Source organism: Elaeis guineensis, chromosome 1, assembly GCF_000442705.2.
Source record: "Elaeis guineensis isolate ETL-2024a chromosome 1, EG11, whole genome shotgun sequence".
NCBI classification, from domain to species: Eukaryota; Viridiplantae; Streptophyta; class Magnoliopsida; order Arecales; family Arecaceae; genus Elaeis; species Elaeis guineensis.
This window is the reverse complement of record NC_025993.2, coordinates 102,888,376-102,911,468: the sequence shown is the minus strand read 5'-3', so window position 1 is coordinate 102,911,468 and position 23,093 is coordinate 102,888,376. Positions and strand designations below refer to the sequence as shown.

The following is a 23,093-nucleotide window of genomic DNA, read 5'->3' as shown; positions in this document are numbered from 1 at the left end:
GAATTTAAAATAATTAAAATTTTAATTTTAATTCAAATAAAAAACATCATTTCAAATTCTTCCCCATTTCAAATTAATTTTTTTAAAAAAATATGTTCAAAAAAATAAAAAAATAAAAAGTGCCATAAAGAAGTCAAAAATTTTAAAAAATAAAAAAAATAAAAATTATAATTTAACATTTAAAAGAAATAAAATTTTTAATTTTAATTAAAATAAAAAATATCATTTCAAATTAATTTATTTAAAAATTATTCCAAACAAATAAAAAAAATATCCTAAAAAAATTCATAAAAACAAAAAAAATGAAAAAATAAAAAAATTTTATAATTATAATTTTAAATTAAAAAACTTAAAATTTTAATTTGAATTCAATTTTGATAAAAGAAAAAAAATGCCATAAAAAAGTGAAAAAAGGAGGAAAAAATGTGAAAAAAATTATAAATTAAAAATTTTAAAAAAATAAAAATTTTAACTTTAATTCAAATAAAAAATATCATTTCAAATTACTTTCTTTATTTCAAATTATTTTTTTAAAAAAATATCTGAAGAAAAGAAAAAAATAGATGTAAAAAAATAAAAACAGCATAAAAAAAGAAAAAAAGAAAAAGAATAGAATTGAAAAAAAAATAGAAATTGTAATTCTAATTCAACAACAAAATTTATAATTTTAAATTTTAAGAAATAAAAATTTTAATTATAATTTAAATAAAAAGCATCATTTCAAATAACTAAATTAATTTAAATTTAATTTTTAAAAAAATATTCTAAATAAAGGAAAAAATATCTAAAAAATGCCAAAAAGATAAAAATGGGAGAAAATTAAAATTATAATTTGAAATTATAAAAATTTTAATTTGAATTTCAAAAAAAATACCATAAAAGAAGTGAATAAAAAGGAAAAAAATGGTAAAAAAATTAAAATTAAAATTATAAATTAAAAAAATAACTTTAATTAAAATAAAAAATTATCATTCAAATTACTATCCACATTTTTAATTAATTTTATTTATTAAAAAATAACATAAAAATAACTAAAGAAATTAAAAAAATTAAAAAAATTATTAAAAAAGGAGAAGAGAAAAAAAAGGAGAAAATGCCAAAGAGAATGGCATTTTCTCCCTCTTCTTCTTTCGCTTCTCGATATTTTCATATTGCGGATGATGCACCAGAGGAGATGGTGCAGCAGTATGTTAGGGGTCAGGTGCTGCGGTTGTTAGGTGGTGTCCTGTTACTCGATACTTCATCGAATAAGATGAAGTTGATGTTTTTGTCATTATTAGAGTATTTAGACTTCACTCATAGATTCAGTTGGGGCAGTGCAGTACTAGCTTGCCTATACAGAGCTATGTGTCGGGGTTCTTATGCTGATCAGAGCGAGATTGGTGGTTATCTTGTATTATTACAGGTATGTGAATTATAAATTTTTATTTTTAATATTCATATTTCACATTGGGTATATCGTGTATAATTTTTTTGAAATTTACAGATTTGGGTATGGGAGCGTATGCCGACTATCAGTCCATTATGACGCTAGTTGCTCGAGATACCATCAGAGCAGCATGATCCTGATGCTTCATTCAGACTAGATGGATCATTGGGATATAAGTATAAAAATATTATTTTTATTATTTGAAACTTACTGTTTTAAATTTGATAAAATTTATTTAACATGAGTAGATTGTGAAACAGATAGAACATTGCATTCAACGTTCACGTATCAACGAGAGTGGCACAGATTTATAGATGCCAGTTGGATACATTAGTTGATACATATAGACGGATAAATTTTAAATTTTTTACAAATATCATTTTACAGTTGTTATAATCTATTAAAATTTTAGCTTACTAATTTTTTTTATTTTAACTCTATCAGTTTTTGTGGGAGCCATATACAGATGAGATATTGGCTATATTACCACAGATGTGTACAGTTGGACATGACATATGGACTGCTAGGATGCTACTTATTTATTTTGATGTGGTAGAGTGACATCTTTCCAATCGTGTCCTGCGGCAGTTTGGTCAGATTCAGGGCATCCCAGAGCAATTTGATACCAGCCAGGGACTTCATCGTATTGATCGATGAGGTAGAGCTCGTATTGACTGGCATATCAGACATGCAGCGTATATCGATATTTGGGATGTACGTCGAGATCATATTGTTCATGGTGATCCCATTTTGAGAGGCCGTTCATATACCGATGACTACATGGTTTGATTTTTTAGTATTACAGTATGAGTCATTGGACAGTCTCGGTATGCAGTTCCCAGATACGAGGGTGAGAGTTATGCTGTGCATCTTTTGATAAGACTACAAAAATTAGTTTATGTTATTTGTATTATATTTTTGTTTATATTTTACAGTATATTGACTGTTTTATTTTTATTTTGTAGACTGATTCTATGTCGGATCTTGTGTTGGATGCTCGTCGTGCTTTATTTACGACTGATGAGGATGAATGGATTCGGATACTGCATGAGATAGAGAGAACAAGTTCTGAAATATTGGTGGCGATTGGTGTTGATCCATATAAGTGTGCGCCTTGGTATGGAGCAGCCGATACACCAGATATGAGATATACGTCGTCACCATATGTTCTACATATGCCATCACCGTATATTTCGCAGATGTCATCATTAGATGCTGCACAGATGCCATCGCCTTTTGATCCACAAATGACAGCGCTTTCTTCTTCCTACATCCCCCAGATGACATCACCGGATACCAGTTGGCCACATAAGTATGATACTTTCTTTTCAGGCCCATCCGTGTATCCAGATGAGAGGGTTGAGCGGATCATTCAGTCTGTAGATGATCCGACAGCATCAGTTATTCCTGAGCAGCATGACCAGTAGACCTCCTCCACTGATATAAAGGAGGAGCCATCATAGCAAGAGTAGGAGCAGCCGACGAAGACCTTCCTGAGAAGGTCTAAGCGACCACGGGTACTATGATGTCCTTGTGGGACTTAGTCTTTTTTAGATTTGTACTTAATATTTTTGTAACATTTATTGTACTATTTTTTATACGCTTGATATTTTTATTCTATTTAATATTCTTAAATATTAATTTTATTTTATATTATTTAATTTCAAGTGATTGGATATTATGCTTTGTGGATATGGATACACATACTCGAATATGTCTCAGAACATTAGGAGAAAAAAAGTTATGCTAAAAGGGCTATAAAAATTATAACGTAAAGTTATGCTAAAATTATTTCAAGTGAGGAATATTTTTTCATTTTTTACTTCTTTGTTTGGAATGTTTTTTAAAAAAAATAATTTGAAATGAGAAAAGTAATTTGAAATAATATTTTTTATTTCAAATAAAATTAAAAATTTTATTTTTTTAAATTAAAAATTATAATTTTTATTTTTTTTATTTTTTAAAATATTTTACTTTTTATGCTATTTTTTTTAATTTTTATTTTTTAGATATTTTTTTCTTTATTTAGAATATTTTTTAAAAAATTAAATTTAAATTAATTTAGTTATTTGAAATGATATTTTTTATTTAAATTATAATTAGAATTTTTATTTTTTAAAATTCAAAATTCAAAATTTTATTTTTGAATTAGAATTACAATTCCTATTTTTTTTAATTCTGTTCTTTTCTCTTTTTTCTTTTTTTATGGTGTTTTTTATTTTTTTACACCAATTTTTTTCTTTTCTTCAAATATTTTTTTAAAAAAATAATTTAAAATGAAGAAAGTAATTTGAAATGATATTTTTTATTTGAATTAAAGTTAAAATTCTTATTTTTTTAAATTTTAAATTTTAAATTTTTTTTCACATTTTTTCTTCTTTTTTTCACTTTTTTATGGCATTTTTTTTCTTTTATCAAAATTGAATTAAAATTAAAAATTTAATTTTTTGAAATTTAAAATTATAATTATAAATTTTTTCTATTTTTTCTATTTTTTTTCTATTTTTATGAAATTAATAAATTAATTTAAAATGGAGAAAGTAATTTGAAATGATATTTTTTATTTTAATTAAAATTTAAAATTTTATTTCTTTTAAATTTTAAATTATAATTTTTATTTATTTTTTGATTTTTTAAAATTTTTGACTTTTTTATGGCACTTTTTATTTTTTTTATTTTTTTATTTTTTTGAACATCTTTTTTTTAAAAAATTAATTTGAAATGGGGAAGAATTTGAAATGATGTTTTTTATTTGAATTAAAATTAATTTTTTTTAAATTTAAAATTATAATTTTTATTTTTTTCTTATTTTTTCTCTTTTTTTTTCTATGATATTTTTAATTTTTTAAATTTTTAAGATTTTTGTTTAGATATTTTTTTAAAAAAAATAATTTGAAAAGAAGAAAATAATTTAAAATTATCTTTTTTATTTGAATTAAAAATTTAAATTTTAATATTTTAAAATTTATTAAAAATTTAAATTTTTATTTATTTATAAATTTAAAATTTAAAATTTTATTTTTTCTCATTTTTTTTATTTTTTTTAGAAAAAAATTAAAAAATATCATTTTAAATGATATTTTTAAAAGTACCATTTAAAATGATGTTTTTAAAAACATCATTTTAAATGGTACTTTTAAAAATATTATTTAAAATAGTATTTTTAAATTTTTTTTTTGTGTAGTCTATATAAAAATTAGAGATGAATGACGTGGACGATAAAACGCCATTCAATATTTTATCATATTTTCATCAAATTAATAAATAAATTTAAATTTAAATTATTTATATAAATAATTTTTTTTATATTATTAAAAAAAAGAACTCCACCAGAGTATCAGATACAGCAGTGAACTGAGAGACCATATATACGGTGATGCCTTCACACATCACTCAACGTGACATAAACAAAATAGTTTAATTCCTCATGGCTGTAAAAATTTGACGCTACAATTTAAAAGCCGGTAGCATGCACAATGCTGATAAGATTTTCCTCTCCAGCAACGATGCGATGGTGACAGCGGCAATGATAATAATGTCAATGATTGATGGAGGTGGCCAACGAATGGAACGGTGACGAGGATCATGGATAATTTCCATTTTAGTGGAAAATTGAAGGCTGATCTTAAAAAAAATAAAATAAAATGAATAATCAACAAGTTTTCACGTATTTTGTTTTTTTTTTTAAATAAAAAAATAGAAAGATGATGCCAACAGCATCTATAAAAGTATTCCAGCCAAAGAGAATTATTATTAATAAAGGGGGCAAAGTTTTTGTCTGCCACTCGCAACTTAACGAGTGGTTCGCAGACCAGCACTTAAAAGCTTTCAAAAAGCTTCAGTAAGACGCTAGGAACCAACGGCCACCAGTAAAGTGGAGTCCAACAAGAAAATAAAAAAGGAACTCTCGATGCATCAATAAGGAATTGCATACCACCTGCACAATTTTTGACTCCTGGGATTGTTATATTGGTGAGAAAGTGGCTTCCCTCGTCGCGTCTTTACACCAAATTTTAGCACCTAACTCGTGCACCAAGCCACCATGTTCCACTCTAGCTGTTTCAGCCAATTTTTAATTCCTAATCACAAAAAGAACATGCATCCCGTCTCTTTGATTGAAATCCCGCTTTAGTTAAAGAAGCAAGTATTCTTTGTATCATAAATGGAGTATGGCTCTCCATTGGATAGAAGCGTACTGAGTATCATTTTTGCTCATATTCTTTTGGACACTTGTAAAGTCCTATATTCCACCAATATTGTAGTGGCTCTCTCACTTTATTGACGGATATTATCCAAATTTTGGATGAACCACATTAAGTAGTGATATGCCATACCGGCTTATTTTTTATTATTTTATATAGATATTCTTAAAATTGTAAGAATTGGTATCGAACCTTCAAGTTGAGGTAAAGAAAAGTTGTGAATTGTTCGCAATGGCATACGGTTCGACAAAGTTTTGAAATTCCGAGATTTAGTGATGCAAACTTTGCATTTTGAAATTTAAAGATGCACGTCATGTTGGAAAAGGATAAAGAAACCTCATACTATAAAAGAAAAGAGTTTGCGATAGGCCATATCAATAGCCTAGATTTGCGTATTTGAGTCGGGTTCATTCCATCGACCATGAGTATGGGTCTGGCCCACTTGGATGGGGGAAGCAAAACTTTGTCGTGACATTGGTGATACAATTGAAACTTTGAGATTCGTAATAAGGCATGATTGCCATGTCAGTAAATTTGTTGACTACACTGGTCTTTTTGACGCACATGTTCCCAAGTTTGATGGATAGGACGACCAACAGCCACTTCACCTAGCGATTTCTTACATCCCCGCCGTTGGATGAATTCTGAGGTAATTTCAGGGTTCAACGTCAATGAAAACTGAAGAACTTCAGAATGTATCACTGATCATGATTACCAGCTACTTTGATGACTGGTAACCAGACTGATGCTAAGTCTCTGTGCCTGTTGACGAAGGATGAGAGACATCCAGTTAAAAAGCTACTTGTTGAACCATGCAAACCTACAAACCTGCGCTTCACTTTTCGCCTGCGTGCATGAATATGCGAAATACCCCGTCAAACCAACAACACCTTCAAATACCCCTCTGCTAACCCATCAACATTTAAATCAATGAAGACCATCATCAAGCTTTTGCAATGACAAGAGGCTTCGTGGTTCTCATTCTCAACTTTCTTTGGCTAAAATCACGGGCTGGAATCATAGCACCTTCAATTATTTGAAGACCATGGTTGACGCTGGCTTTACTGATAGTTTTAAGATAACTGCATTCCACAGTGAGGTTCAAAGGCTTACATGTGCATGTGCAAGTGCCAGTGATTGGATGTTGCAGACCTTTCCTGAAGATTGGTGTGCTTGATTACAAAATTACAATGGTTGCCATGACAGAATGACGCAATGACACTCTCCTCACGGGTCCTGATAAAATTTGAGAGTATACCTGGGATCAGAAAATGACATTGGAACTTTCACCTGTAGCATAAATGAGCTAGCACAGTCCAAGCCGCTACAACAAGATACACATCTGTTTACATATATTAGTGCAGTACTGGAGGGCTTATAATTGCACCTCTAGCAAGATACATGATGCAAACATGATGAGTGCATCCTTCCCAATTACAGAAGGGCAAGCTTCTCCACTACATGGAAAACAAAGGCAAGATGGTATGCGATGACCATCTCTATCATTTTCTCATAAGTGAAAGATGAATGAACATACACTGATTTAAAAAGGTAATGTACATCGAAAGATTTACGAAGTAACTTCTGGAGACCCCAGCCATTTACTCAGTCACAGCAAGGAGGATACAACAACATGTTTGCAGACTCCAGAAGTTTGAAATGTTCATTTTCAGTGACCTGAGATGACACATCACGAAGGAAACCACAATGACCGCAGTCTGGCACAGCTTAAGAAGGCTGAAAAGAGGCAGATATTGTCATGCCACATACAAAGAACTTGGATTCGGTAGGGATGCTAAGGTAGTAAGCAACCACAAATTGCAAATTATAACCCTCCTTGAATTTCAACTGCATCATTTCTTTTAGTACCCTTGGCAACTCTCCTTCATCTGGATCGTGCAATTTTTTTTTTAATATTTTTTTGCCTTCTTCAAACCATGTAACACCCCGGCCCAAAATCAGCCACAGCCCAAACCAAAAAAAAAAAAAAAAAGGAAAGAAACACTTCCTCCGTTCAACGGCTCCCAATCGGAGTCAGAGACAAGCTCCCTCCGGTCCTATTTAAGGAGGAGATCCCTCCTCTCTCCTTTCCATCGAAAATTTCAGGGTAAAACGGCGGCAATCGCCGAAAATTTCTCACGAAGATCCATCACTGTGACGTCCAATTTCTCGCCGGAAAAGCTTCGCTGACGACGGAGGTAAGCCTCCTCTCCTTCCTCTCTTCCTTCCCTTCCTTCCCGTGCCGATGTGCATGCTCGCCGGTGACCGGAGTCGCCGGATTTTGTTACGGAAGAAATCCTTCTTTTTGCCGTTTTCCATCGCCGGTGGTCACCGCCGACCACCGGTTTGGCCGCCTCTTGCCGTCAGATCACCTCTCCTTCGGCCACCGACCATCCCCACGTCGGTTGCACCGTCGACTGGCCAACCAGGGAGGGGATCAAAGATCCCCTGTTTCGGTCAAAAATAAGCCACGGGAAGAAAAGAAAAGAAGAAGGAAGAAGAAGAAGAAAAGAAAAGAAAAGAAAAAGGAAAAAGAATAAGAAAAGAAAAAGGAAAAAGAAAAAGAAAAGAAAAAAAAAAGAAAAAGAGAAAGAGAAAAATAAAAATAAAATAAAATAAAAACAAGAAGAAGAGAGAAAAATTTTTTCTCTCTCCTCTCTCTACCTTCTCTCTCCAGTTTCTCTCTCTAGATTCTCTCTCTATTTTCTCTCTCTAGATCTTTCTTTCTTTTTGTGAATTTTATCTCTCTAGAATTTTTTTACTCTCTCTGATTTCATCACAGACCCTAAGATAAATTTTGAAATAAAAATATGGTGATTTGAGATTGCTCCGAAATTCATGCGGTAGATCTGATCCCAGCCGATCCTATTTGAAATTGTAACACTTGATTTATATTGAGTCACCCTGATAGAACCTCTGGTGATCTTGATCATGATTGCCTCATCAGAAGGATACGAAAATTTTTCTCTTCACTTTCTCTCTCTACTTTCTCTCTCTAAAATTTTCTCTCTCTTCATGAATTTTCTCTCTCTAGAAGTCTTATGGATCAGTGGAGGATCTAGATGCTTAAACAAATCCTAATTTTGATTAATCCTAAGATAGCTCCTCGATCTGTGTTATTAGGATCGATTATCGATAATTTTCTCTATATATGATTTTTATATTTGATCAGGGTCATGAAGAGATACGATTGTCTGCATAAGATATCGAGTGGAATATCTTGTTAGAGAAATTTATAAATCAAAGAAGAATATTGATTTCTGTGTTTGGATCAGTCACCGGTAAGGGTAAGAATCTCTGTACATGATCATCATTATATATGTTATTTTACCGTTGGTTTTATCTCCTTGATTTTGTATCGTTGGATTTGAGATCGATGAATTTGTTATATCTGAGACACTGTTATCTATTTATGTGATTTTGAGCATGAGTATGTTATATCAATTCATATGTATCAGCGATTGATGGCATGATTATATGGGTATGACATATTTATTACATTGCAAAATTTGAATTGATTAATGAAGTCAAATATTTTAATTTCATGAAAATGAAAAGAAAGAGAAATATGATTTGCACTGGCCTTGTCATGTAGAATAACTTGCTAGGAGCTTATGCCTGGGACAGCCCCCACAGGCTTATGTGTGGAAGAATATGATCCGAGAAAGATCATGAAAAATCTGATCCGAGAAAGATCATGAATGATTTGATCCGAGAAAGATCATGGCCACTTTGATCCGAGAAAGATCATGAATATTTCGATCCAAGGAAGATCACAGAAATTGATCCGAATAAAAGATCGTCGCATGATCCTGGTAGTCCAAAGCCAAAGCCAAAGCTTAAGCTAAAGCCAAAAAGAAAGGATTAAAGATGATGTGATAATAGAAGAAAATAGAAAGATAAGACATGAAACAATCGTTGAATAAAATTGTTTCACTTATTTAACATATGATGATGCATCTCTTTTGATAAAACAGATAATCTATAAATGTTTGCAGTATTCTGGACAGTGAACATCGACTTTTATGTGATATTGCCTATCATTATTTTTAGATTATATTATTATATTGGTGTGATATGGAAATTCTTACTGGACTGTAAAGCTCACACCCCTTCATTTTCTTTTTCTTCTCAGAGTTACAAGATGTCCATGGTTGGCTATGGTATGGATTTGTGAGTGAGCAGATGCATAGATAGAGTACCATTGATACCTGATCAGAGGATTGAAGAAATGTTAATTGTAATTATGCAAGTTTTATGAATTATTATTGAAATTAAATATTATGGTTGATAAGGTTGTAATGATTTAATTTGGCCTTGCATATTCTTTAGGGCTTGCTCTAAGGAGTGTGCGGCCATCACATATCCGACCCGGGTGTTGGGTTCGGGGCGTGACAGAATGGTATCAGAGCTTAGGTTATGATCATTGGAGATTACGATATAAATGATTAGGATGTGATAGAATAATATCAAAGCTTAGGTTTAAGATCATTAAGATTATGAAGTGATATCAAAACTTTATGTAAGATCAGTAGGATGTAACAGAGTGGCATCTGAGCTTAGAGCTTAGGTTATGTTCATTTGGAGACAATGATACAAGTAATTAGGATATGATAGAACAGTACTAGGGCCCAAGTCTAAGGTCACTAGGGATTGTCATATAAGTGTATCAAAATTTTGAGATTATAATCAATAGAGTATGATAGATAATATTAGAGTCTGAGGTTATAATCATTAAGGATGTGATAGAATGATATTACAATTTAGGTTATGATCATTAGAGAATATGATTTAAGCGGTATTTAAGCTTAAGATTATAATTATTTGAAATTATGACTTTAGTGATATTTAAACCTAGGTTATGATCATAAGGAACATGATTGACATAAAAGAAAGGAATCAATATTTGAAATTTGAATCAATAAATACTATGATGAAACTTTATGTATAAGTGGTATATGATGTCTATAATAAAATTGACAAGTTATATCTTAGATTTCAATTAGTAAGGTTGACCTAAGTATGAAAGAGTTGATCTTGAAATGAAGTGGGAGGTATTGATAAGTTATGTTGAGTATACTAGATGATTTTGGAATATAAAACTTATATGATCGAAGATCATGATACTTTTTCTAATTTCGATGATAATTGACTGAGCATTATGAATTTTGGACTTATCAAAAGAAAGTTAATTAGGGTATGGTCTAAGAAGAAATTACATCATATGAGAGAGAAATATTTTTGAACACTGAACCTATAAAAGGTCATATATGAAACTCAATCTTAGATGAAAAATATACTTAAATTTTATTATGAGAATATGAGATACACATTTTGGTGAAATCTTTGGTTACTCAAAATATCATATTCTGAATATGATTCCTTGATCTTTCAAGTTGCATTGAATTTCAAGTCAAAAGCTTACTTTTCTAAGTGGTTCAAAAGTATTTTGTATTATTGTTAAATTAAAGAAGAAAATTTATTGTGTCAGAGAATGATATACAGGTTATGATGAAATTTTTTTAATAATTCATATTACTATCTTTGGATTAGATTTTTTTTTTGTGATTATTGAAGATGGTGAAGTGTATTAATTATTCAAGTCAAAGTTTGAATTTTTAAATTAAATTAAGACATCTTGCTAATGTTAAATTTTGAATGACTTATACAAGGGACAAAATTTTGTATAGATTTATTGATTAATATTACGGGTTGTGATGAAGGAAGTTCTATAAGAAATAATCAAGTTGATTCTACTTAAGGATGCTGCCTTGAGTTCTTCTAGTTTGTCAAGTTAGAATTAATTCTTTTAAAAAGGAAGATTAATTTAAAAATTATCTAAATGATTGTAAGATAAATCTAAGGTTAACTCTAATTGATTCTAGATATGTTGGATTCTTGAAGAGTGATGAAACTTATGCAATGATTTCAAACATAGAAAGTGGATCAAGATTTAATTTTTATATGCTATACCCAAAGGTAGTAAAGATAAAGAAACTTAAAATTTTGCCCTAAGTCTTATATGAAATTTGAAGGTTAGATCTATCCTGGATTGATCTAACATATGAGGATATTTTTATCTTTGATAGACTTATATAATTTGATAAATTAAGATCAGAGTGTGCAGCAAAAGCGTGGTGGATTAAATTGATTAGAAATATTAATCTTTAAAATCAAAAGATATTATGATGAAATATATTAGTTGCAAATAAGAAAGAATTTTATTGATAATGAAAGGATACTATAAATTTTGATCTAATCTGATCATAGCCGGATAATCTTGTCAGTAGGTTGCTTTATTGTAGATAATGCCAAGAAATTCTAGATATCTCAAGTTTATTAACAGCTTGATAGTTCTGATATTAGTTCAAACTTAGAATGTCTTGACATAGATCTCATATTTTTTTTTTTAAATTTAATATTGTTACTTGAACTGATATAGAAGATTGAGATTTTTCTTAAGATGAGAGTCTATATATAAAATTTGTTGGAAGATCAAGTGAAGAAAGAAATCGATAATTGTGAAGAGTGCCCGATGTTTGATCTTTATTTATTTTTCTATCAAGGGTAGCCTGAGATAATTATGAATTTGAGTGGAATGTATTAGACAAATAACGGTGGTATATTAATACAAGTCCAAAATGTTATAGTTCTTCAAAAAGTTGAAAAATCAATAAGAGGAGATGAATTTGAAGTTTCAAATAATTTTTGTTATAACAAGATCATGAGAAATAAATAATACATAAGACATTATTGTAAGCTTGAGAATGATATGAAGAATGTATACCTTGAAATATATCTCAACAACATAACTTAATTTCGAGGAAGAAATTATTTGAAGGGGGGGAGAATGTAACACCCTGGCCCAAAATCAGCCACAGCCCAAACCAAAAAAAAAAAAAGAAAAGGAAAGAAACAGGGGAGAAGACTCCCGAAGGGAGTCTTCTTCCTCCGTTCAATGGCTCCCAATCGGAGTCAGAGACAAGCTCCCTCCGGCCCTATTTAAGGAGGAGGTCCCTCTTCTCTCCTTTCCATCGAAAATCTCGGGACAAAACGGCGGCAATCGCTGGAAATTTTTCACGAAGACCCATCACTATGATGTCCAATTTCTCGCCGGAAAAGCTTCACCGACGACGGAGGTAAGCCTCCTCCCCTTCCTCTCTTCCTTCCCTTCCTTCCCGTGCCGATGTGCATGCTCGCCGGTGACCGGAGTCGCCGGATTTTGTTACGGAAGAAATCCTTCTTTTTGCCGTTTTCCATCGTCGGTGGTCACCGCCGACCACCGGTTTGGCCGTCTCTTGCCGTCGGATCACCTCTCCTTCGACCGCCGACTATCCCATGCCGGTTGCACCGCCGACCGGCCAACCAGGGAGGGGATCAAAGATCCCCTGTTTCGGTCAAAAATATGCCACGGGAAGAAAAGAAAAGAAGAAGAAAGAAGAAGAAGAAAGAAAAGAAAAGAAAAAGGAAAAAGAAAAAGAAAAGAAAAAGGAAAAAGAAAAAGAAAAGAAAAAAAAAGAGAAAGAGAAAAATAAAAATAAAATAAAATAAAAAGAAGAAGAAGAGAGAAAAATTTTCTCTCTCTCCTCTCTCTACCTTCTCTCTCCAGTTTCTCTCTCTAGATTCTCTCTCTATTTTCTCTCTCTAGATCTTTCTCTCTTTTTGTGGATTTTATCTCTCTAGAATTTTTCTACTCTCTCTGATTTCATCACAGACCCTAGGATAAATTTTGAAATAAAAATATGATGATTTGAGATTGCTCCGAAATTCGTGCGGTAGATCTGATCCCAGTCGATCCTATTTGAAATTGTAACACTTGATTCATATTGAGTCACCCGGATAGAACCTCTGGTGATCTTGATCATGATTGCCTCATCAGAAGGATACGAAAATTTCTCTCTCCACTTTCTCTCTCTACTTTCTCTCTCTAAAATTTTCTCTCTCTTCATGGATTTTCTCTCTCTAAAAGTTTTATGGATCAGTGAAGGATCTAGATGCTTAAACAAATCCTAATTTTGATTAATCCTAAGATAGGTCTTCGATCTGTGTTATTAGGATCGATTATCGATAATTTTCTCTATATATGATTTTTATATTTGATCAGGGTCAAGAAGAGATACGATTGTCTGCATAAGATATCGAGTGGAATATCTTGTTAGAGAAATTTATAAATCAAAGAAGAATATTGATTTCTGTGTTTGGATCAGTCACCGGTAAGGGTAAGAATATATGTACATGATCATCATTATATATATTATTTTACTGTTGGTTTTATCTCCTTGATTTTGTATCGTTGGATTTGAGATCGATGAATTTGTTATATCTGAGACACTGTTATCTATTTATGTGATTTTGAGTATGAGTATGTTATATCAATTCATATGTATCAGCGATTGATGGCATGATTATATGGGTATGACATATTTATTACATTGCAAAATTTGAATTGATTAATGAAGTCAAATATTTTAATTTCATGAAAATGAAAAGAAAGAGAAATATGGTTTGCACTGACCTTGTCATGTGGAATAACTTGACAGGACCTTATGCCTGAGACAGCCCCCACAGGCTTATGTGTGGAAGAATATGATCCGAGAAAGATCATGAAGAATCTGATCCGAGAAAGATCATGAATGATTTGATCCGAGAAAGATCATGGCCACTTTGATACGAGAAAGATCATGAATATTTCGATCCGAGGAAGATCACAGAAATCGATCCGAATAAAAGATCGTCGCATGATCCTGGTAGTCCAAAGCCAAAGCCAAAACTTAAGCTAAAGCCAAAAAGAAAGGATTAAAGATGATGTGATAATAGAAGAAAATAGAAAGATAAGACATGAAACAATCGTTGAATAAAATTGTTTCACTTATTTAACATATGATGATGCATCTCTTTTGATAAAACAGATAATCTATAAATGTTTGCAGTATTCTGGACAGTGAACATCGACTTTTATGTGATATTGTCTATCATTATTTTCAGATTATATTATTATATTGGTGTGATATGGGAATTCTTACTGGGCTGTAAAGCTCACACCCCTTCATTTTCTTTTTCTTCTCAGAGTTACAAGATGTCCATGGTTGGCTATGGTATGGATTTGTGAGTGAGCGGATGCATAGATAGAGTACCATTGATACCTGATCAGAGGATTGAAGAAATGTTAATTGTAATTATGCAAGTTTTATGAATTATTATTGAAATTAAATATTATGGTTGATAAGGTTGTAATGATTTAATTTGGCCTTGCATATTCTTTAGAGCTTGCTCTAAGGAGTGTGCGGCCATCACGTATCCGACCCGGGTGTTGGGTTTGGGGCGTGACAAACCAATTGTCGTCTTGCAAAGGCAGTGAACTTTATATCTGCTCTTCTTCACATTAACCGAAAGAAAATACCAGAAATTCAAGGATGACATCTTGCATCATGCTTCATCCGGTATTCTATGTGCAATGCAAGAAAAATTCCATCTAAAGGCAAGCACATATCCAAATCTTTCAGGTAGAACAGTGCAACCTTACTCACAAAAAGCAAATCCTTTCGCTGCATATATGAAGGACATTTCACAGAGCTTCTCTGTTCAACTAGACCATGAAACCTTGCGACAATGTGTAGCAAGGTAGTTAAATGGCCTCACAACATGTTTTCTCACAAGGCAGCGAAATTGCTAAATCTTGCAGTGGACTGACATTATGAACTCCAATCATTTACAGCTCTACAGTTACGTTCCACAGGCATAATTCTTGCTGTGGAATCTCCAAAACAAATGTAACAAAACCACACCCCTCATCATACGTGAAATCTACTGCATCTGAATCAACTGTTATTCTCTTGGGCCTGATTGATGAGTAAGCCCCAAACATGCCAGAACCGTGTATCCTGGCTTCTATTATTGCACCCTTCATGGACTCATATCTTAGCTCCTTGATGGCTCCACCGGAATTGAACATCTTGATCAGTCCAATGGGAGCAAAAGAGGCTCCACTGGATAACTCTTTGACTGGAACAACCGTGAAGATTTCATACTCACGGGCTTTCAACGTCACGGGTATAGATGCATTCTTCGGTAGGTAAGTTACCTCTCCTGCAGCAGACGTTGAAGTAATTTAGATTTTACATAGCAAAAACTAAAACACCTCAGGTAGATTTTGCATATGGAGCTTACAGCTATTAACAATATATTTTCAAATATAGTAGAGAGGTACTGTAATGTACTGAAGTCATCAAACACAGACCTCCTGAATGAGAATAAACAATGGCATCACCATTCCAGCCATCATCAGCAACCCTTGGAAGATAATCGACATCCTTGGATCGGATAACTCCAGTGATTGTACCGGGTTGTTCATCATGAATCAAGTTTGTCTTAACAATTTTGCACCAGCCAGCTCCTTGACAATTGAAGACACCAACTACTCCAGAGTAGTCATTTAAATTCCATATCTTCAGGAGACTGCAATGCCAGCAAGCGCCAGTTTGTCAGAAGACATGCCATCAGCAAATATCTAAAGTAGAACACGGAAAAGAGTAAAAACTCTATTGCTCACCTCTTACCATCCCTCGCAGGATCTGAGAACAAGCAATCTCTTGTGGGTCTGCCAGGGAGTTTGGCTCTCAAGATAGATCCATCAGGAAGCACAAGCTTCTTCAACAAATTGAAGTCATGTTTACCTGGTTTATCACTGCATAAAACAATTGAATTACATGAGAGAACTATCCTGGTACCTCTCCAAAAGATGAAAAACAATTAGCTACTTGAGCTACCTGACATATATGGCACAACCACCAACTGCACGTGCCGCCCCATGATATTCAGCCATTGGGTGGAGGCTCTGAGGGGAGAAAAATAACAATACAAGTCATCTATCAGGTATACCAATTTATGGTATAGCAGTTTAGAACATGTAATAAAGGGAGTTTTGCTTTGCTTACATGGAACATATCCCAATCAGGTTGCATAAATTCTCCAAGAAAAACAGAATTATATGCAACAGATGCTATATGAATTGTGTGGGATGCCGGATCTCTTGGCCAGAAATCATCAGAGGCCCTCACAACAGCAGTTTTTTTTGAGCTATACCCAGATAGAAAAAATTGGTTCATTAGATCAAAATTTCAAAATACCTAGCCTTTCAACCTCAAGAAGAATGAGAGATGAGTGATAAAAATCTAAAACCTGTACAAGTTGTCAGTGTTGTGGCTCATGCAAGATATAATTCCATTGTCTGGGAAGTTCCTGGCAATTGAAGCCTCCAAAGCTTGGTGGTACTTTCTGGCAAGTTGTACTCTACCACCATGGCCAGCACCAAGGGTTTCCAGAATGTTCTGCACATCCACTTTGACCCCATCAATCCCAGCAGATGCAAGATATGAGTGGAGTTCATTGTAGAAAGTGTACACTTTCTCTGGGTTCACGAGGCCAAGGCCGTTGGTTGTTATGCAGTTCAAACAATCACAACGTTCATTTGACTGAACCCCAGGTGACGAAATGGGGTATTGCATCTTCGACTCGTAATGTTCCATTCCAGTAACACCTGGCTTTACACCACCCCAGTACCCAGTGATTGCATGCCAGACATATACGTATCTGGAAACAAAAATGTGAGTTTAGTAGGACTAAAGAATAGACAGGTATAGCATGTTTTGAGTTTAGTTTGACAGAAGAATACACAATAACAAAATTTGACTGCTTGAACCTAAACAACCACAACCATTGCAACACATCTGAAAACTGTAAAGATGACTTACTTCAGGTCATGTTTTTCCTTGATTTCAGTGACCAGGTGAGCAAATCCATTAGCAGGATCTTCATCCCGGTGACCCTCTTTGCCATTTTTCCGGAATTTGTGGTTTTCCTTGATATTGGTTAGCCTGTTTGCAAAGCTGGAAGAAAATGACAGACAAAAAAAACTTAATCATTAGACATTATTCAAAAAGTTAAGAAAAAAACAATGAGAATATTTAAAACTTAAGGGCCCAAAATATAAGATTGTTAAACAAGCACTTACTTTGCTGCATTATCTGCTATGGAAGCAATACCAGTATGATCCATAGCCACAGATTGCCAACCATCATCAATTATGACAAATTTTGCAGGAATTCCACCTTTCTCCAAGCTGGTGAAAAAGAATGCACATTAGAGTATTACACAAATGTTATATAACACTTGACACAAACCTATGAAATGCATTGAAGGAATATATAAGCACCTTTCTAATCCCTGTTTAACCCCCTCAGCAGTCACATTAGTATAAAAGGCATCCCATGTGCACCAGCCAAACCAGTTTAACATATCTGGCATCTGGCCAAAGGAACATGATTACAGATTTAATTCAAACCAACTCAAAAATATAATAGATATATCAAAAGAAACTAGAACAATGAACATACTTTCTTCCTTTCCCGGTGAGAGAATGTCTGTAAGTGCCTCTCAACAGTCCTGTAAAAATTCAAAGTACAAAAAGTCATAAAAATAGTGTGACTTATAATAAACACGTTACGTTTAAAGAGTGAAGTATTCAAAAAAGACCCATAGTCCTTACATCTTGGATTGCAAGAAAATAACCATTAAGGTTGAAATGTAAACTTTTCACATACCCTCTGACAATTTGTATACATCCAGTGATGGACATAAGAAATCGATATATTATCATTATAACAACTACTAGCAAGCATTGCTTAATGAAAAATTTGCAAATGCTTCAAATTGAAGGCAGAATAATTGATTGATTGGTACACCATCATTTATAAAGAAGCAAATACATTTAAACCATGGAGAACTTCAACTTCAATCAATATTTTACTCTATACGTCAATTCTAGAAATGCTGGATGCTACAAACAAATATATAAAAATATCAAAAACATCCTATAATGTACTATAATTTTTTGAAAGCTGGTATATATAATGGCATTTTGCCAGTTTCACAACAAAATTCCAAATCATGGTGTTGAAGTCGTTATAAGCTTTGACAATAATATCAAACTGAAAAGTAAAGCTTTTGCATTTTTTTTTTTTTTTTGAGAAGAGGAAGAACCAAGGGTTCTACCTTCTTCATTAAGTGAAACCTACACATCTGAATTGCAGGAACTGTTAAAAAGTATGTGCCAGATATTGAGCAGTTATTTTCCTTATTTTACTTTCATGGACATGTAAATAAGAAAAATTATTCAATTGAATAGTACAAAGACCCTTAGTTCATTCCTATGGCATATAATCTAATTTGCCTTCTTATACAACAAGTCAGATTCTACCATAAAACCTAGCAACAAGATTATTGACAGCAGGTACTTTGGGCTTGTAGTAGCAAACCCAAAAGGTATAGATAGAGATCAGAAGCTCCAACAAATCATGTAAGAATATTTAGAAGAAAAATTCTTACATAATTTAATGCATGAATAAGAGAAATAAAGTTAAAAAACCCATTCAATTTTGCAGAATGGTAAGAAAAAGTTCCGGCAAGAGTAAACCAAAGTACAGTGATGAATGATAAAAAGACAAGAAAATTAAATCAAACTACTTACTTGACTGCATTTTTAATGACCTCAAATGGGTCCGATCCAGCTCCCACAAAAACTAAATGGGTTCCTTCAAATGCTTCAACAGCTGGATCACCTGAAAGGTGAGCAACAAAAATCTCTGATAAGTATATGCATATCAATCATGTGATACATAATAAAAAGAGCTTGAAAAACCATCCTAAAGAAAAATAAAATAAAGTCTCCCTTTTCTTCTCCCCGTTTTCTTTAAGGAAGAAATCAAAGTTCACTTTTTCTTCCAAAGCAATAAAGAAATGTCTTCATTTATTACCACTCTCCAAACAAACTTCTAGCTCATCATTTGCGTTTCCCTGAAGAACTGCTCGGAAGGCTCCCTCAAGGATTGGCAGGAAGACAGTATAGACAGCAGATTGCTGCACCCCATCTTCACTTCCCTCCCCAAAGTGAGATCCATCGCTTCCCTCGACAATCAGGAACTGGGTCTCGAAGGGGATGTCACGGCCGAAAGAACCCATCCTCTGAGTCATCCACCACAGCTTGAACCGGAATGTGCACATGAACCGTAAATCCCTGAAATCAGTTAGAATGGTAAAAACACATCCAAAATTTCTCAAAAAATAGTACAATTGGATCATTAATTCTTTCAATAAACTGAACTCAAAAATGAAATATCGAAAGCGAAGGCACGGTACAACTCCTACAATCGAGGAAAGCATACAACTAGAGCATTCACGGGGGGCAAAAAAATATCTTGGATCATTATTAGAAGAAACAGAAGAATACTTAAAATGGACAAGCCCAAGCTTTTTCCACAAAAATCAATGGGAAAATGGCACTTTTCCCCAAAAAAACTGTAAATCAACTTAATATTACGACCAGAAAAAAATGGATTTATAAATAAGAATTTATAGTGCATAATATGAAAAAAGAGGAAAAAAACAGGAAGAGGAAGAAAGAACGAAAAGACTTACTGAAGCTTGCCGACAGGGAAGACATTGCGACTCCCAGCGCTATCGGATCTGATGCCGATGAAAGCCCCGTTCATCATCGCATTCCCGCATGCCGGCGTCAAGAAGACGTTCCCATGAACATCTGACAAGATCTTGGTTCCCAGCACCATCAAATTCCCATCCGCAATCGATATCCCCGCCCCTACCGTCATGTTCTCCGCCCAACTTTAAAAAAAAAAAAAATCGAACCAAAAAAACCTCAAATGAGACCCAGTGATACCCCTAAAACCCACAAAAGAAAGTGGCAACAAATCCCAGATGAGGGGAGGATGAGTGCCTCAATGGATCCAACAAACCCAGGAAAACACTCAATGCGATCTGACCAATGCCTCTCCTCCGCTTATTAAATAGGACTCCTTCCCACAATGCCTTGGCTTTTCCTTTTTATTCGATAGAGTGAGTGGGCTTTCCGGAGGAGGTCGTCGATTGAACGGAGGCGAGAGGCATGGGCGGGAAGGAAGGCGAACGGTCCGTTTCATTGCAATGCCATCACCAGTGGGTCTGAATGAACTGTACTGCTGAGGTGGAAGCACGTAATTTGGCTGGCTGTAATTGGCGTAACTACCGCCGGAAGAAAAATATCTTCCAACCGGCGATGACGTGGCAATCAACGCCACGAACGCTCGACGTGCTTCAATGAGTCGCTGTCGTCCGCGTCGGACCCTACGTGGCGTCTCGGAAGAACCAGTTTCTGCTCGGAAAACCGCGTGCGAGGGGCGTGCTGATGAAGCGATAGTGAAATGACTGGATTACCCTATGCTTTGTGGGTATGGTTTCTTGGAATTAGCGAAAATGCTCCAGCTGGGATGGATGAGAGGTCAGCGGGGTTTTGCTGCGGTGCTCCAAGGGTGCTTTTATTTTTTTATTTTTTATTTATTTTTAATCATCAGATTAAATAGATCATATAGATTTTAATTAGATCAAAAATTCACGTAAGGTATGATAAATATTTCAACAAATAAAATTTATTTATATAATAATTAAATTAATTTTTTTAAAAAAATTAATTTTAGACGGGAGAAGTGCACGGGAGTAACTGGAGGGATCGTAGAGAAGTCGCAAACTGCCGTCAGTGGGGTGATGGCAAGGACAGCAGGTGGATCAGGGGTGCATCGAGGAGAAGCCGCGTGGGATGATGGGGTGGCGGAGGGACGGTGGGGGGAGAGGGTGTGGCAGCTGCGGCACGAAGAAGCCCCAGATTGCATTGGGTGGGGGGGGGTGGGAGGGGATCGTAGAGAAGCCATGGGCTCCCGGAGTGTGGGGGGTGTTGAGAAACCCCGGGTTGCACCTGGGTGAAGGGGAGGTGGGGTAGACAGCGGGCAAAGGAGCCGCAATGCCATCGAGAGGGGAGGTATGGAGGGTGCGACTGAGAGAGAAGGCAGCGTGGGCTACGGGGGAAGGGGGGTGGTGCGGAGGATGCGAGCGAGAGGGAAAGCGACATTGGCCAGGGGGTCCTCCATAAGTTATGGGGGATGGAGGGTGGTGGCGCTTGCAGGGCGATCGAGAGGGGAGGCAGCATGGGCCGCACTCGAGGGGGGGGTTGTTATGAGGGGGTTCTCTGCTGGCCGTGAGGGATGGAGGTGGTGGCGTGCAGAGGGCCCGACCAGAAGGGGAGGCGGCACAGGCTGCGAAGAGAGAAGTGATGCTGGAAAAATAGTAATATATAATATTTTAAATATTTTTTATAATATTTTATTATAAAAGAGCATTGAAGTAAAATCTAAGGAATGAAGACAAAGGATACCGTGTTTAGGTCGGTTTTATCTTTCACACGGAATATTGATTAATCATTTTTCATGACATCAATCCTTAGATTGCGCCTTACACAGATAGCAAAGGAATTTCAATTTTTTTCTTCCATCTGATCCTATAAATCTTAAAGCAGCAATCCAATGATTAATATCACAAAAAAAATAAAAAATCATTCTTTTACACGAAAGATATAGCCTGAATCTCTTACATTGATAAGTGGTATTTTGAAATCTTCTATTTGGTGGCTTAGGTTGGCAAAGACAAACAAAACAATAGTCGTGCATTTGGAATTATATTTAGTGAACGTCCAATGCATCTAAAAATATGATGCACATGGCATGTATTATATATGATTTGATAAATATATCTTAATTTTGTTTATTAAAGTGTATTGTCTCTTTATTTTGAAAGCTAACAATTGCTTAGTGTTGGCATGAGCTGCCTGTAGATTGTAATTATCAGATTATTTCTATTAGTTGTTAAATCTTGTGTATAGTTGTTAAATAAATTAGTTGTCAAATCTCGTGTATAGTTGTCAAATCTTATGTATAGTTGTCATTGTGTGTAGTTGTCAAATCTTGTGTATAGGAATATTTAGTTTCTTTAAAATAGGATTGTTTCCTGTTACTATGGTGTAATTGTATCTATATATTGGCTCCAATTTAGAAGAAAAAATATAATGAAAAAATATTCATTTACTATTGTTTGACATGGTATCAGAGCAATTCTAATCTTGAAAAAACTAAACCCGAATCGAATCGAAAATCTCCAAGCCTCTACACGAAAATCCCTATCCTTAAGTTCCCCATCTCCATCTCTTCAATCTCCATGTCTATCTCTTCTTCTCCATCTGAAGCTAAATGGCTGATTTCAATCCCATTATCCTAGCTGCAACAAATAACTCAACACCGTCTATCATCATCCACCAAGATAATTCTGATTTTCCTATCAGTATCATACTGGATGAGATAAATTATCAATTATGGTCTCAGCTTATGGAGATACGTATTGGCGCTCGCAACAAAGCTGGATATCTTACCGGAGAAACGAAAAAGCCTACACCCGAAGATCCCAATTATGGAGCATGAATTATCGAAAATCATAGAGTGAAAAGCCGGCTTATTGACTCAATGAGCCCAACACTGATGCAACTATTTATTTATCTTTCCACAGCCAAGGAGATATGGGAGGCTATATCG

At 34.2% G+C, this 23,093-nt stretch overlaps 1 protein-coding gene across 1 annotated transcript; it reads right to left on the bottom strand.

Moving 5' to 3' along the window:
- Nucleotides 1–14,964: 14,964 nt before the first annotated feature.
- LOC105038174 (probable galactinol--sucrose galactosyltransferase 1) lies at nucleotides 14,965–20,647 on the bottom strand. The gene is made up of 13 exons (XM_010913885.4): nucleotides 20,104–20,647; nucleotides 19,443–19,702; nucleotides 19,157–19,247; nucleotides 18,024–18,072; nucleotides 17,843–17,934; nucleotides 17,642–17,749; nucleotides 17,382–17,516; nucleotides 16,810–17,220; nucleotides 16,566–16,707; nucleotides 16,398–16,465; nucleotides 16,181–16,315; nucleotides 15,869–16,086; nucleotides 14,965–15,717 (listed from the first exon to the last, which is right to left on the bottom strand). Exons 1-13 carry the CDS (start codon nucleotides 20,292–20,294, stop codon nucleotides 15,341–15,343), a joined length of 2,277 nt encoding a protein of 758 aa, XP_010912187.1. The 5' UTR covers nucleotides 20,295–20,647; the 3' UTR covers nucleotides 14,965–15,340.
- Nucleotides 20,648–23,093: the final 2,446 nt, after the last annotated feature.

What these genes read in the sequence shown, in the direction of transcription:
- LOC105038174 (XM_010913885.4), bottom strand. Translation starts at nt 20,294, where the DNA reads ATGACGGTAGGGGCGGGGATATCGATTGCGGATGGGAATTTGATGGTG. An exon ending in GTCATTAAAAATGCAGTCAA is followed by an intron (nt 18,073 to 19,156) that starts GTAAGTAGTTTG and finishes GAATTTTTACAG; the next exon opens with GACTGTTGAGAGGCACTTAC. An exon ending in CCTGCGAGGGATGGTAAGAG is followed by an intron (nt 16,087 to 16,180) that starts GTGAGCAATAGA and finishes CTGGCATTGCAG; the next exon opens with TCTCCTGAAGATATGGAATT.